A 13098-nucleotide genomic window follows, 5' to 3' on the forward strand; every position below is an offset into this window, starting at 1 on the left:
AAAAAAACGGAAGTCTTATTTTAGAGAGCTCTTCCCCGATTTTATTCACTTTGCTTCTCAGTTTTTATGGCGAGAACGAAGCAAACTTGCCGACCAACAGGATCTCAAAGGCCCGTCACGGCAGAATATCTATTCGCAAAAAGCCACAACAACAACCTCAAGAGACATGAAAGTAGGGCGACCACCTCAACAAAGGTCCCTTTTCCGAGCAGAGAAGTAATTTGCGGGATTTCTCCATTGAATGATTCACTAAATGCAGTACAACAGCGTACTGGGGGCATTAAAAGACCGGTGAGATACAAACCAAAACCTGGACGAAAAGCATTGAAGGAAATCCGAAAGCTACAGAAAAGCACCGAGTTGTTGATCAAGAAAGTCCCCTTTCAGCGGCTGGTGAGGGAAATATCCCAGAATTATCGTCTGGACTTAAGATTCCACCCAGATGCGCTTTTGGCGTTGCAAGAAGCCACAGAGGCTTTCATTGTCGGTGTGTTTGATGATGTGAATTTGTGCGCCATCCACGCAAAGAGGGTGACAATCATGCCCAAGGACTTACATTTGGCGCTCAGAATACGGGGAAATTCCTTCTTTTGACTTCTAAAGTGTACTTCAATGTTTATGTGTTTTCAGGGCGGGGAATGAGTAGGAAAATGAAAAACAGGGAGCAGACATTTCAGAAAAGCCAGTTTGTGGGGAACATCCACAACCTGTTTCTAGATACGCCCTTGGGAAAATAATCATTCGGAGGGAGCGCAGCGACCGGAGAGCAAGTCTAATCTTGGTATCGCATATGATTGTTCGTGTCTTTTAGCGCATGCGCGAGTTTCATATAATCCATTTTCGTGTCCACACCATAGGCTTCCCAGTCGGCTGATTTGCATATTGATTTCATATCGATCAACGGTGTTTTAGCGCATGCGCGAGTTTTATATAGTGGATGCAATTTTTCGTGTCCACACCACAGGCTTCCCAGTCGGCTGATTTGTATTTTGATTTCATGCTGATCAGCGGTCTTTTTCGAGAACCCCTGTACTGAAACATGTTCGTCCCGTCCTCCGAGCATTCACTCTCTATTAGAAACTTCTAGTTATATATATCAAAAATTTATTATATAATGTATTACATATATAAGTTATTTTGTGTGTGTGTCAATTATTGCTAATAATTGCTAATATAGGCCGAGAAAACTCATTTTTGTTTCTGGAATAACATTTTTAATAAAAAACGTTTTTTAAATGTACAAATATTAATACATAATATTTACAGAATTTTACTTTTTTCATTAATGCATTTTTGAGGGGTTAGCTGGTTTTAGAGGGTTGTGACGATGGTTCTGGGTTTTCTGAATCTTCAGCCGTACTTGCAGGGTTTTCTGGTAAAGTCTGTGTCTTTCTTTGTAATGGAGGGGAAGCCATTCCATCATCGATTTGCTCTTTTGCTGGAAAGATACGATTATTTCTTTAGCATGGGCGGTTTGTGTTGTAATATACTCCCAATCACTAAAACATTCCAGCAAGCTTGTAGGTGTTAAAACGAAACATTCAATCAATTATACGAAAAAAGCTTGTCTTTTTGCTATTATTACGCAAAAACTTACAATTGTCATTCTCACCTTTCCCATACCTCTTGTTAGACTGAGCAGTATCTATGAGATACCAGATCAAGCAATCAGTAACGTAAAGAAATAGAGGCTTGGTTGTGCCCCCCCTCCCCCCAAGTATTTTGAGGCCTGCCATTGTGTACATGTTGTACAGCACAGGCCCTCCCCCCGGCTTCGGAATTTGTCATGAATAACCATACCTACTTTTAAGTAGGTTAAGACTTTCTTCTCCAAAAAAAAAATTGTCACAAGTGAATAACGGCACTAAAAATCCCCACTGGTTAGCTTATGTGCATAATAAGGTAAACACCTTTAGGTCTAAGACTAGCAATTCCATCCATAAAGTTTGCCAGCACCCCAAGTTGCTCTTCAAGCTGTTGATGAATCACATCGATCCTGGAAGACAAAACACGATGGGAATAAGTGTTCACTCGTCGTATTCAAGAACGAAAACCGTGTAATACCGCCAAACAGCTTCACAGTAAGCAGACAACTGACATTTTGTGGGGTATGAACTTTCCGTAAAAAACGAGTTCAGTACTGGCGGTCCCTTAGAAAACGCGTGGCCAATTCCACCCTAACGCGTCCGATTAGCGCACACATAGTCTTAGCAAACTAGGGCTTTAACTAACGATGATAGTAAACTCACTTTTCTTCCCTGATCTGTGTCTCTTTCTGTAGCCTCTCTATGTTGGTAAGCAACTTGATATCTCGTTCAGCGAATTCCTTAAACCAAACAAAAGTATTCGAATATTCAAAATGTTTTTTGTAAGCTAATAGAGTCGGGCAAAGATGTATTTACCTTGTCTAACTTTAAGTCTTCGGTCCAGCCTTCCTTTAGTAAATCTGGTGTAAGAAAGAATGGTGATAGCTTGCGACACTTGTCGAAAGGAGAACAAGGTTTGAGGTATATCAGCGCTCTGAGTTTACTATCCTATACCATTTAATCCGGCTAACCTCTTGCATGTCTTATCTATTTGCTGATGGTAACTTAAACAGGCACGTGTGTACGTGGGGTTGCATCCCCCATTTGGCGGCATAAAGTGGGCCAATACTTATTACGAAATCTTCAAATACAATATTTTTTCTGTATAATTCCTATGACTGCACACCCCTCCCTCAGCCAATCCTGGGTACGCGCCTGTTAAATGCTTATCCAGAGCATGACCGCATTCATCTGCCCGCAGATGATGATTTCAGTCGACCAACTGCTTGTCAAGAGCGTTTTGCCTGAAATCGTTACGACTCATCCACCCGCTGGTGGTAACACGTGCCTGTGTATCTCGAGTGTCTTGCGTGACCTCCCTTGAGTGTCTTGCGTGACCTCCCTTGAGTGTCTTGCGTGACCTCCCTTGAGTGTCTTGCGTGACCTCCCTTGAGTGTCTTGCGTGACCTCCCTTGAGTGTCTTGCGTGACCTCCCTTGAGTGTCTTGCGTGACCTCCATTGAGTGTCTTGCGTGACCCCCCTTGAGTGTCTTGCGTGACCTCCCTTGAGTGTCTTGCGTGACCTCCCTTGAGTGTCTTGCGTGACCTCCCTTGAGTGTCTTGCGTGACCTCTATAATGCCTAACTGATTATGTCTTAGCTCTAAAGTCAACTAACTGCTTGTCTAGAGCGCCTTGCGCGGCCTCATTAGCGCCCATTTACCAGCTGATAATAAATTACCTCTAAAGTCAACCAACTGCTTGTCCAGCGCTTCTTGCGTGACATCATTAGCGCTCATCTGTCCGCTGATAATGACTAGATCTGCCTGGAGTTTCTTGATGGCCTGAGAAACAAATACCAATCCGCATGTCCCCCAAATACTCTGACAAATAATCCCTAACAGGCTTCTGGGGGCTACTGTCACAATGGAACAAAGGGCAGTAATGGCAGGCCAAAGTAGTCTCTGGGATAAGCTTATCGATCAGTTACATCTGAGGGGGTCATGGTCCCTTCTCCATTGTCCAAAGAATTATAGTAAGGACTGGGAAGGTTAAAAGAAGTGCAGATGTTAAAGAAACAAGGAGGGCAGGACGAAGATTTTGATAGAAAAAAGAGGGAACAAAATAGACAACGAAAAAGTATCACAAAACTCACCTCCTTAAGTCTTGTTGTAATGACAGTAATTTACAAAGGAAATAGAAAATAGAAAAAAAATTGATCAGTGTTCTAGTAAATGTACAAATGAAACACAAACAAGGGCTTTACTGTGTCCATAAACAGTGCCGTAACGCCATCACTAAAGGGCGTGGCTGTTACCTCCTCCAAGTTTTCTTTATGTCTCTGTATCGCGTCCCCCAACTATTTTGAGGCCCGCTACTGCCCTGATAAAACTGCTGCATTTAATCCCTGAAAACTTCCTTCATAGGTTGATAAGAAAGTTTGACGATCCAGAGTGTTACGGTATACCTGTGGTTCTCCTTGAGCACGGCACCAAGTTTCTGACCGGAAGTAAAGATGTCTTTCTCGATGTGTTGTATACTTTCTGAGTGCCTTTTGAGCTGACCGATGGCCTCTGCTCGACACAAGCGCAACTGCTCACGAAGTTGGGTCTGTAAAACGTTAACACGTAAGATCGCCATGTTGCCGTACAAAAACGTGGTGGATGAGGACCTTAGTAAAGCCTCGAGCAAGAGGAAATAACGAGAGCCCCACTCTCCAGCTCTCTCGAGGTCACGATAAAACGGTCTTTATTTGAGTGTGTCGTAGTATCTGAGCCATCCCTGACATGAGTCAATCGGTATTTGGCAATCAGAGTTAATTTTCATATATTCACTCGTGAAAGAGGGTAAATGTTTGAAAACTTTCTATTCCTAAAGGAATTCCCAAAATCAAAATCAAAATACTGAACATCAATAATTACTAATTACTTACATCATATTGGTTGGTTAGTGATTGAAATAGCATTATGTCCGATAATATTTAACTTCAGTATTTAACCGGTATATTGGAGTAATCAGCGTATTTTTTACGTACCTGAGGACCGGCCATCTTCTCAAGATCCTTTTCAGCGCGCTGAACAGATGTCTCTAAGCTCGATTTCTTGTTTTTCAAACCTAAAAAATATAAAACAGTGAGCCTAAGTACCCCCAAACATCCAGGCGGAGATTTATTTATCTGTCTCACCTACAACGTCTTTTTTCATCTTTTCAAATTCTTCTGTTCTTTCCTTGAACTGTGCCTCGAGATCCTTAAAAACGGGCTGTAAAAAGGAGTTAAAGTTTAAGGTTAGTACCCCTTAGGGAATGTTTATCAATGAGGGAGGAGTCATTAACCTTCCTACTTTCGTGGTATTTAATGAACCCTCCCATATCTCACGGATAGGGCTTCGGGTTCGCGTCCAGGTTTTAAACACGAATCTTTCATATATCCGTACCGTTTTATCTTCGATGATTTCCTTTTTATTGCCTTTGTCTTTCTCTAGTCTTCCAATACTTTCCTGTAACGGAATAGCAGTGCGTTACGTAAAAAAACATATCCAAAAGACCTCGAACTAATCGGCTGTGCCAGCCAAGTTCCAGACATTCTAACTGGTTCCCTGTCTTAGGAGATAAACCATGAGGCAGCCTAGGATCTGTGACGAGCTTCCTGTGACGTAACAATTCTTACCGACCTCAGAAAGGCCCACCAGAAAACCCGGATAAGAAGGCCTGGGACTACAGTAGGATTGGTCGTGTGTATTTTCGAGTGGCTCACCTGTAACCCTTTGAGCTCTACTTTAAGCTTCTTCTGTAAACCTGTGTAGTCTTGCTTAGCTTTCTTCAGCTGCTTCTGTTTACTGATGATGTCCAGCTCATCCTGCTTAAGGTCCTTTTGTAGCTTAGTGCCCTTGAAATAAGGATAAATAAATAGCTTTTTCTATATTTATTGGCGTAGGAAAACATAAATGTCCAGACAAAGGATCTAGTCTCCCAAAGATGCAGATAAGAGTCCTGGGAGCTCTCGCTAATTCCACCCTTTATACATCAGGGGCATTTAGATGCACTACGCCGGCAACTCGTCACGCTAGGCGACGAGTCCAGAATGGCTGCGAGGGAGACTACCGGCAAGAGAACATCGCCATGAGCACTCACATATTCTGTAAGCCTTGCATGCTCTTGCTTCCCTTCAGTGACTTTCTTGGACATGGAGGCCATGTACTTGCCGTAATCAGACTTGAATTCATTGGACTCCTTGGTAACATGGTCTCTCTTGGTCTGAAGGACTTGCCTGGAAATTCGATGAAGGCAGTGTGTGAAAGAGGGCGCGTTTAGGTATCATATAGAGAATCGAAACAATAATACATGGAAAGTGCGCGCTTACGTTTTTTTTTTCACGACTTTTTTTGATAGAAAATAACGAGTGAATAAAAACTGTACAAGGTTGATGGCTTTAAAAGATCAATGAATGCTTGCATATTGATGGCTTTAAAAGATTAATGAATGCTTACGTATGGTAAGGCAGATTGCTTTAAAAGATCAAAAATGAATGCTTGCGTATGGTAAGGTATGTCAATGAATGCTTGCGTATGGTAAGGTAGATGGCTTTAAGAGATTAATGAACGCTTGCGTATGGTAAGGTAGATGGCGTAAAAGATTCAGCAATGCTTGCCTTGCAAGCTACAAGAAGCTAGCCTAAAACAAGAGAACCTAAAAATTTTTATTACAGGAAGGTTGAACTCTTTATTATTGGCCTATACGATTCCTTAACGTTAGCCTGGTAAGTTACAAGAAGTGTGCGTCAAATTAGAGAACTGTTGAGGTCAGGATAGCGACTAGAGGATTCTTCAATGCTTTCTTAACAAGAAACAAGAGGCATATCTTCTGGAAAGCTGGTAATAGGATTCTTTAATGCTTACCTGTCTTTACGCTCTGCGTTCAAAGAAGTCTTTGACTCATCAATTTGCTTGTTGTAAACCTCTACAGCTGCCCTAAAAGATATCATTGCATTTTGTTGAAATGAATAAAAATCTGTACTGATTATTGTCACGACTTGCGCTCCACATGCGACTAGCTTTTTCTCGTCAGTGTACAGATAAGGACAGCCCCAGTTACTCAACAATCATGCAGTGCCACTAACTAGGATTCCATGAGACATCACCTCTAGCAGTTTTCTTATGCCCCCACCCCTATTAATCTTAATAGAGTGTAATGAGAGAGTTATGCTCCGGCTTATCTTCCTTTTCTTAGAAGACAATGGGTTCATAGTCCGATGTAGGGTTTTAAACCTCTGAGAAATTAGAAGACTTTAAGCCCGGTAGAATGTGGAGCCAATGGCAGCTCTAGATATAAAGAGGCAGACCCCATCCTACTTACTGGTGGCTCTCTTTCAGCTGTTCGATTTCTGACTCAAGCTCTACATTCTCTCTTTTTATCCTGGCACATTCAGAGTTCTTCTGGTTCAAAGCTTCTTTACAGCGTAACAACCTGAAAAAAAAAAAAAGAAAGAAAGAAAGTGTTTTTTCTTTGCACCATCTATGGCATAAGACGTTGTAGTGTCAAGGTTACCTTCTTTCATAATCCCTAACAACTTCAGCGTCTTTTTCCTTAACCTCCAGAGCATTCTCTAAATCTATATTCAAGCAAAGGGCTGACATTAACACCAGCAGCGCACGATTTTATGAAAATTATGAGGTTTTCAAAATGCCTAAACATCCGTATAAGGAGCATCACCGTTTTCCAAATGATCTCTTACATTTCTTACAATTTGTGGTGTTTTTTTTATTAGCCTGCATTTTTTATTACTATTATTAATATCAATATTTGTACAAAGCATGTATGATACATTACACTACATTACACATATTTTGTCCTTTTTAGATTATTTTCATTTTTCTTTTCTTTTGTTTTCTTTTTCTTTCTTTTTTTTTTTCTCTTCTTTTTTTTTCTTTTCTTTTTTTTTTTTCTTTGTTACTTTGGGAACACCATGTGTTGTATTGGCCTACTGGTGGCCACATCCTTGATTTCACAACTAAATTATCCTAAGGGAGGTGAGACATTACTCTAAGGAAGGTAGAAGCATCAACATTGCCCTAAAGATTTGTGATTTTGTAATACAAAACAGACATAAATGGTGGAGATTAGTTTTGAACAGCAGAATCGAAACAAGCAAGGATTACTACGTTGTTATAATTTGAAAAAAGAAAAATTTGATCAAACCTCTGTTGAGCGAGTTCTTTTCTGCTGTTATTTCCTTGTCTTCTTCGTCAAGCTTGGAAAGGTTACCCAAAACCTGCAGTGAGATGAAGAGGTTAAGCCCAGTGCAAACTGCAGTCAAACATACTCAGCATTGCTTGCCCAGCAACGCTGGAACTGATTAACATGCTGAGGTAATTTGCCAACATTTCCTTTGTTAAATAAACAGCTTTCATAATTTTTCTTTTTACTGAGGTATTTGGAATGTTGAAGATTGTAGGTGCATTAGAGTTACAGACACACCTGATTGAGCGTGTTTTGTAACTCATCCTTACGAGACATCAGCTTTTCTTGCAGCTCATTGTGTTCTTTGACAATCTTCATTCTGCAAATAAAAAATGTAAAAGTTTAGATATCAAAGGGATTTTGGAATGAGTTTGTGAGTGCTGACTTGCCTAATGAATAATACATACTTGCCTAATACATTAGTTTCAGTTATTTTTCGGCAATTTTTTCTTAAGTGTGTTGTGTCAGCAACCAAGCGATATACTTTATATGACTTATATGATATACTTTATATGATTTTATATGCAATGCAAAAAAGCCTATGCAACACACAACTAATGTACAATAGAATGTATACAGAAGCATTATTTACCATATATAATGAACAAGCACATTTGGTGAGCATGTAGTACAAGGAGTAGTATAACAGGGAATTGCAGAACGATTGCCCCACAGACTGTTGCCCCACCATAATGAGTATGATCACCCCATTCAGAGAACAATCGCCCTACATTAGAAATGTTCATCTATAGAAGCAAGAAAGTCATGCAAAGCAAATATTTTCGACCTTGGTAGTCAGCGACAGCGAATTTCGATGTTTACTTTTGGATAACCATGTGATCATTCTCAATGTGATCAGGGTGAAGGTACCTTGGGATAGTTTGTTTCATATACCATCACAGAAGTTGCTGGTCTTACCCTTCCTGTGTCAAGGCAGAGTTGTCCCGTATTTCTTTTTGCAGCTGTCGATTTAACTGAACCTCCTGTGCTTCTAGCTTGGATCTTGATGTCTCAAACTTTCTTATAGCCTGAGCATTCAAGGGAAAATATTGTTACCGGAATATAAAATGTATGGGTATTATATGAACACTCATAGCTAAATTATACATACCTTGGCAATATTTTACAAAACCTGTCCTAATGATACTAACCATTGAAAATTGAAATTAATTACCTTTTTTCTTGTGTCAAGGGATGACTCACTATCGACCAGTTCTTCTTGTAACTTTTCTATTTCTCTAAAGAAAAAAAAAATGATGGTCAAAACCAAGTAACTGCTATGCTCAACAGGCTACAATTTGCTGAGCATTTGCTTAGTACTTTTGTGAGAAGAGAGGGTACTTACTTTCGCTTAAATGCATTTGTTACTCTTTGATCTTCCACCTTCTTCTGAGTGTCAACCTGAAAATTTTGATTACAGGAAGGTTGAACTCTTTATTATTGGCCTATATCACTATTGGGTACTCCCCTGTCGCCACATAGACCAGCCCTAGGAGGTTGCAAGTCTTACCTCACCACTGAATAGCCCTAACATCCCCACATACCCTAGCCCTGGACCCTATCTATTCTACATGTTGGACATTGCAAGACTTATCTCACCACTGAGTAGCCCCAACATCCCCACATACCCTAGCCCTGGACCCTATCTATTCTACATGTTGAACATTGCAAGACTTACCTCACCACTGAGTAGCCCCAACATCCCCACATACCCTAGCCCTGGACCCTATCTATTCTATATGTTGAAGATTGCAAGACTTATCTCACCACTGAGCTGAGTAGCGCCCTGTCCCCACATAGCCCAGTCCTATACCTTTTTCTACCTATAGAACTTTTTAAGTTTTATCTCACTAGGTAGTTGGTACATATCACCGGGGAGGGGGGGTACTTAACCTATGTTTGGGCATAGGGGTGCTGGTGGGGGTTTTGGAACCTGACCCTGTTTAGGACAAAAATTCTGAAAAAACATACCCTGTTTAGGACAACACCCTTTATTTTAGGACCCTGTTTAGGACAACACCCTCAATTTTAGGACCCTGTTAGCACGTAAGAGCAAGCAAGGCAATCAGATCGGCGGCGGGATCAGCGGTTACAAGTTTTAGCAAGGCAACCAAATCAGTAACCTGTTAAGGACAGCCTTGCTTAAAAATATGTACCCTGTTCAGGACAGAGAGGCCTGAAGTGTATACCCTGTTTAGGACAGAGAGGTAAAAAACCATACCCTGTCCAGCGGCACGTCCCCATATAGCCCATATAAGGGAGTACCTCCCCCCCCCCCCAGCATATCTCCCACTCCACAGTTCCACCACTTGTACCACTGGAGAATTCTGCTTTTCTACTCTTCTTATCACTGATATTTTGTTTGGGTATTGGGTATGTGTGTCCCCCACGTCCCGGTCCCTGAAAGTCTATGTATCTTACCACTGACTGCTGGAGATTTTCTTTCTCCTGTCTGGCCATTTCTCTCTCATGTACAAGGTCTTCCTTTAGCTGGACAATTGAGTCCTCAAGATCAATAATCTGAAAAGAGGAAAGGATTCATTTTTTTTTCCTTATTCACAGAATAATGACTCAAAGTCCAAAAATGTTTATTTCTGGTCTTAGGGATCTTTTTTTTTTCCTTTGGATTTTTTTTTTAACTTCACAAGATCCCAAATGCATCATCACCAGTATTGCAGTAAACTGTCAGTCATTTCCTACATGAATAATTTGAGCCTAGGCCAACTTAAAAACATTTTTCCCCTGGAGGCTTGGTCTACTGTATCAACACGGTAGATTAACTCTCACCCGCTTGTAAGTCTCCCTCAAGTGATCTCTTGTCTCATTTAATGTTATCTGTTTGCTGTAAAGCGAATTAAAAGATTTTTATCATTAATATCCTATGCATCTAAAAATTCCGCACATGGTGGTAGGTCCAACTGATGATTGCTAAAACAAGTGGCAACTTAATGTGTTTTTTTTTAAAGAAGATCACTCAGCCAATAACAGGATACCTAAAACAAAAGTAAGAAAAGAAACTTATCACCCCATACTTCTAGAATGTTCCTCCTTATATTGATGATACTCTTTATCCCATGCAAATCCAGCTTATATATCAAAGAGGGTCCAAAAAAATGGCAAGCTACCTAGCCTACCTTGCTTTGTCTGCCATTTTTTGGTTGAGTAAAGCAATGATCTCATCATGCCCAGTCTGCATGGCATCTCTAGCAGGCCTGAAAGTAGTAAATACAATCAATTATAATCACTCTTTTGTAATTCTCAGATCTCAATAAAAGTAAAAAAAGTATTGAGCTTTCCTTAGCCAAAATCAGTTTGGTTCTAAAGCTGCCACCCACTTGGAATCAATATTTGGAGCTTCTATCAATATCTGGAGGCTCTATCATCATCTGGAGGTTCTACTTACTGTAGTTTTGAGTTTTCAGTTTCTAAATCCTGCTGCTTGCTCTCTAATGCATTAATATTCTTATGAATTGTCTCAAGTTGATCCTGAAATTGGAAAATAAAATTATTCATTTCATCTGTGTGCACTCTCACAGTGCAACCAGTAAAAACTATGAACATCTATAATAGGTGTGGAATGTTTATTGTCTTCTGACAAATCAGACACAAGAATTCAGAGAGGACGTGTTTCTAGTTGACTGTTTAAATATCTCGCAAATAATTGGTTAGAGCAAACATCCCATACGTATTTCCGCTGTTCGTGGTCTTATTGGTCATGCTTTGGCTTGATTCCTTAGTGTTACTTCCTTCTAAAAGAGTAACACAAAGATAGCTGGGTCTCTGGGCATCATGCACATGCAGCGAGTATTTGAAGGATATATACATATGGCATTACCTTGAGACGTTTGATCTCTGCTTCATTTGACTGTCTTGCAGATGCCACAGCAACTGATAAACAGGAATCAAGGGTTGAAAGCATTCTCATTATTTTTTTCTTGGCAATGTCAAGTTATGGGAAACCAATTTTTGCAGAGGTAGTCTGTATCAGGATGTCTCTATCATGTAATATGTCTTTTGAGAATATAGTTAGGATCAGGCTTTTAAATTTATTTTCATAAAAAAATAGTTTACTATTTAAACAGTTTGGTAATGTTACTGGACTAGAATTCATACTGTACCTTGAATCTCTTTGCGAATATCCAAAGGGTAATACTGTAATTTGTACCTAAGCACACTGGCTTTGATAGTCTCTGTTTCCAGTATTTCATGAAGACGAGTTCTCTCTGCCTCCTGGTAAAATAACACAAGGATGTCAACCATCACCAGGAAATTTAATTGTCAGATTTGATTAATTAAGGCAATGGAGTTTGGGCCCATTTTGACCAGCCTTTCACAGAGAGGGATTTTAGACAGAAACTAAGGACAGCTGCAATGAAAAATTATCAGTTCTCATCCTGAGGAGTTTCTTCTTTATTGATTTTAAAATAACTGAAAGACTATTTTTAACAAGCATCCATACAGAGCCAGGTGATGGGGGTTTGTCTGGATCGTTCCCTAAATATTATAATCATTCTGTTAAAAGGTATATGTGGGAAAACACTAGAATCCCGGAGACTTAAAAGTGGAATCTTTAGTTGGTAAGTATTTGATAATCACGCTCAAAAAGGAACAAAGACCATCAAAATAAACAATCATTCACACGTCTCAGACGCCATTTACTTGCAGGTGATCTTGAGAAATACACAATAAAGTCTGCCGCACTTCATTTGCACATACAACCATTTCATTTGGGTGACGTCAAGAACACAAACAAACTTCAACAAAAGACAGATCTAGACAGGTTTTTAGCTTACAAGTTCTTTGACGGCAAATATCACATTCTGGACTTCGGCGGACTTCATTGCATCACATTTATCAGCTTTCATAGCTTCACCTTTAAAACAAATCATAGATTATTGTAGTACTGGTCTAATTTCTTTACAATCACTGTGGCTTACAATATTTCTAACGACTCTACTTTAAAATCTCGACTCATGAAATAAGAAGCTAAAAAGCAGTACTCTACCGAGAGTTTGAAGCTTTTCAACTGCATTTGTGACCATAGCCGCCAGCTCCGAAGACTGCGAGCCCTGAGATAACATGTTTGAATGCTGCAATATATAATTCAGACAGCGATTTTTCGTCCTAAATCACTTGTTGTGTGTTAATTTTTGTGGTGTCGTCCGCCATATTGGAAAGTAAACTGTGGTCTCCCTCGGCAACAGGAGCTTGGGTACCAGTTAGAGACATTCGACTTAGTGGGGGAGGGGAGAATTTACAATATTAAATCTTCAACATTTCTTATTTTTCTTTCACCAAAAATGCAAAATAAAATTACAAAAAGTGAAAATGAATCATG

The 13098-nt window shown here is 40.0% G+C and overlaps 1 protein-coding gene across 2 annotated transcripts; it reads right to left on the reverse strand.

Annotated features, from left to right (window-relative positions):
- Window positions 1–1197: 1197 nt before the first annotated feature.
- Window positions 1198–12961, reverse strand: LOC116615422 (coiled-coil domain-containing protein 175). 2 transcript variants are annotated; one of them, XM_032377037.2, is made up of 29 exons: window positions 12766–12961; window positions 12554–12633; window positions 11879–11990; window positions 11596–11648; window positions 11164–11246; window positions 10895–10972; window positions 10548–10602; window positions 10182–10280; window positions 9106–9161; window positions 8935–8998; window positions 8679–8788; window positions 7998–8079; window positions 7719–7791; window positions 7068–7131; window positions 6876–6986; window positions 6419–6490; window positions 5655–5790; window positions 5278–5409; window positions 4958–5020; window positions 4708–4783; window positions 4558–4637; window positions 3991–4133; window positions 3679–3688; window positions 3265–3367; window positions 2403–2446; window positions 2250–2326; window positions 1911–1996; window positions 1598–1645; window positions 1198–1438 (listed from the first exon to the last, which is right to left on the reverse strand). In XM_032377037.2, the coding sequence occupies exons 1-29, from the start codon at window positions 12839–12841 to the stop codon at window positions 1302–1304; spliced, it is 2403 nt and encodes an 800-aa protein (XP_032232928.1). In that variant the 5' UTR covers window positions 12842–12961; the 3' UTR covers window positions 1198–1301. The 2 variants fall into 2 exon arrangements, with proteins under 2 accessions (XP_032232928.1, XP_032232929.1); XM_032377038.2 differs by having other exon boundaries at window positions 1613–1645; window positions 12766–12960.
- Window positions 12962–13098: the final 137 nt, after the last annotated feature.

Source organism: Nematostella vectensis, chromosome 7, assembly GCF_932526225.1.
Source record: "Nematostella vectensis chromosome 7, jaNemVect1.1, whole genome shotgun sequence".
NCBI lineage: Eukaryota > Metazoa > Cnidaria > Anthozoa > Actiniaria > Edwardsiidae > Nematostella > Nematostella vectensis.

Bases quoted from the DNA above. Each gene is read 5' to 3' on its own strand.
- LOC116615422 (XM_032377037.2), bottom strand. From the start codon at position 12,841: ATGTTATCTCAGGGCTCGCAGTCTTCGGAGCTGGCGGCTATGGTCACA. The intron at 10,603-10,894 runs GTAGGCTAGGTA...TTCGCTTTACAG, and splicing joins AAAATGGCAGACAAAGCAAG to CAAACAGATAACATTAAATG. The intron at 4,134-4,557 runs GTACGTAAAAAA...AACGTTTTACAG, and splicing joins AGAAGATGGCCGGTCCTCAG to ACCCAACTTCGTGAGCAGTT.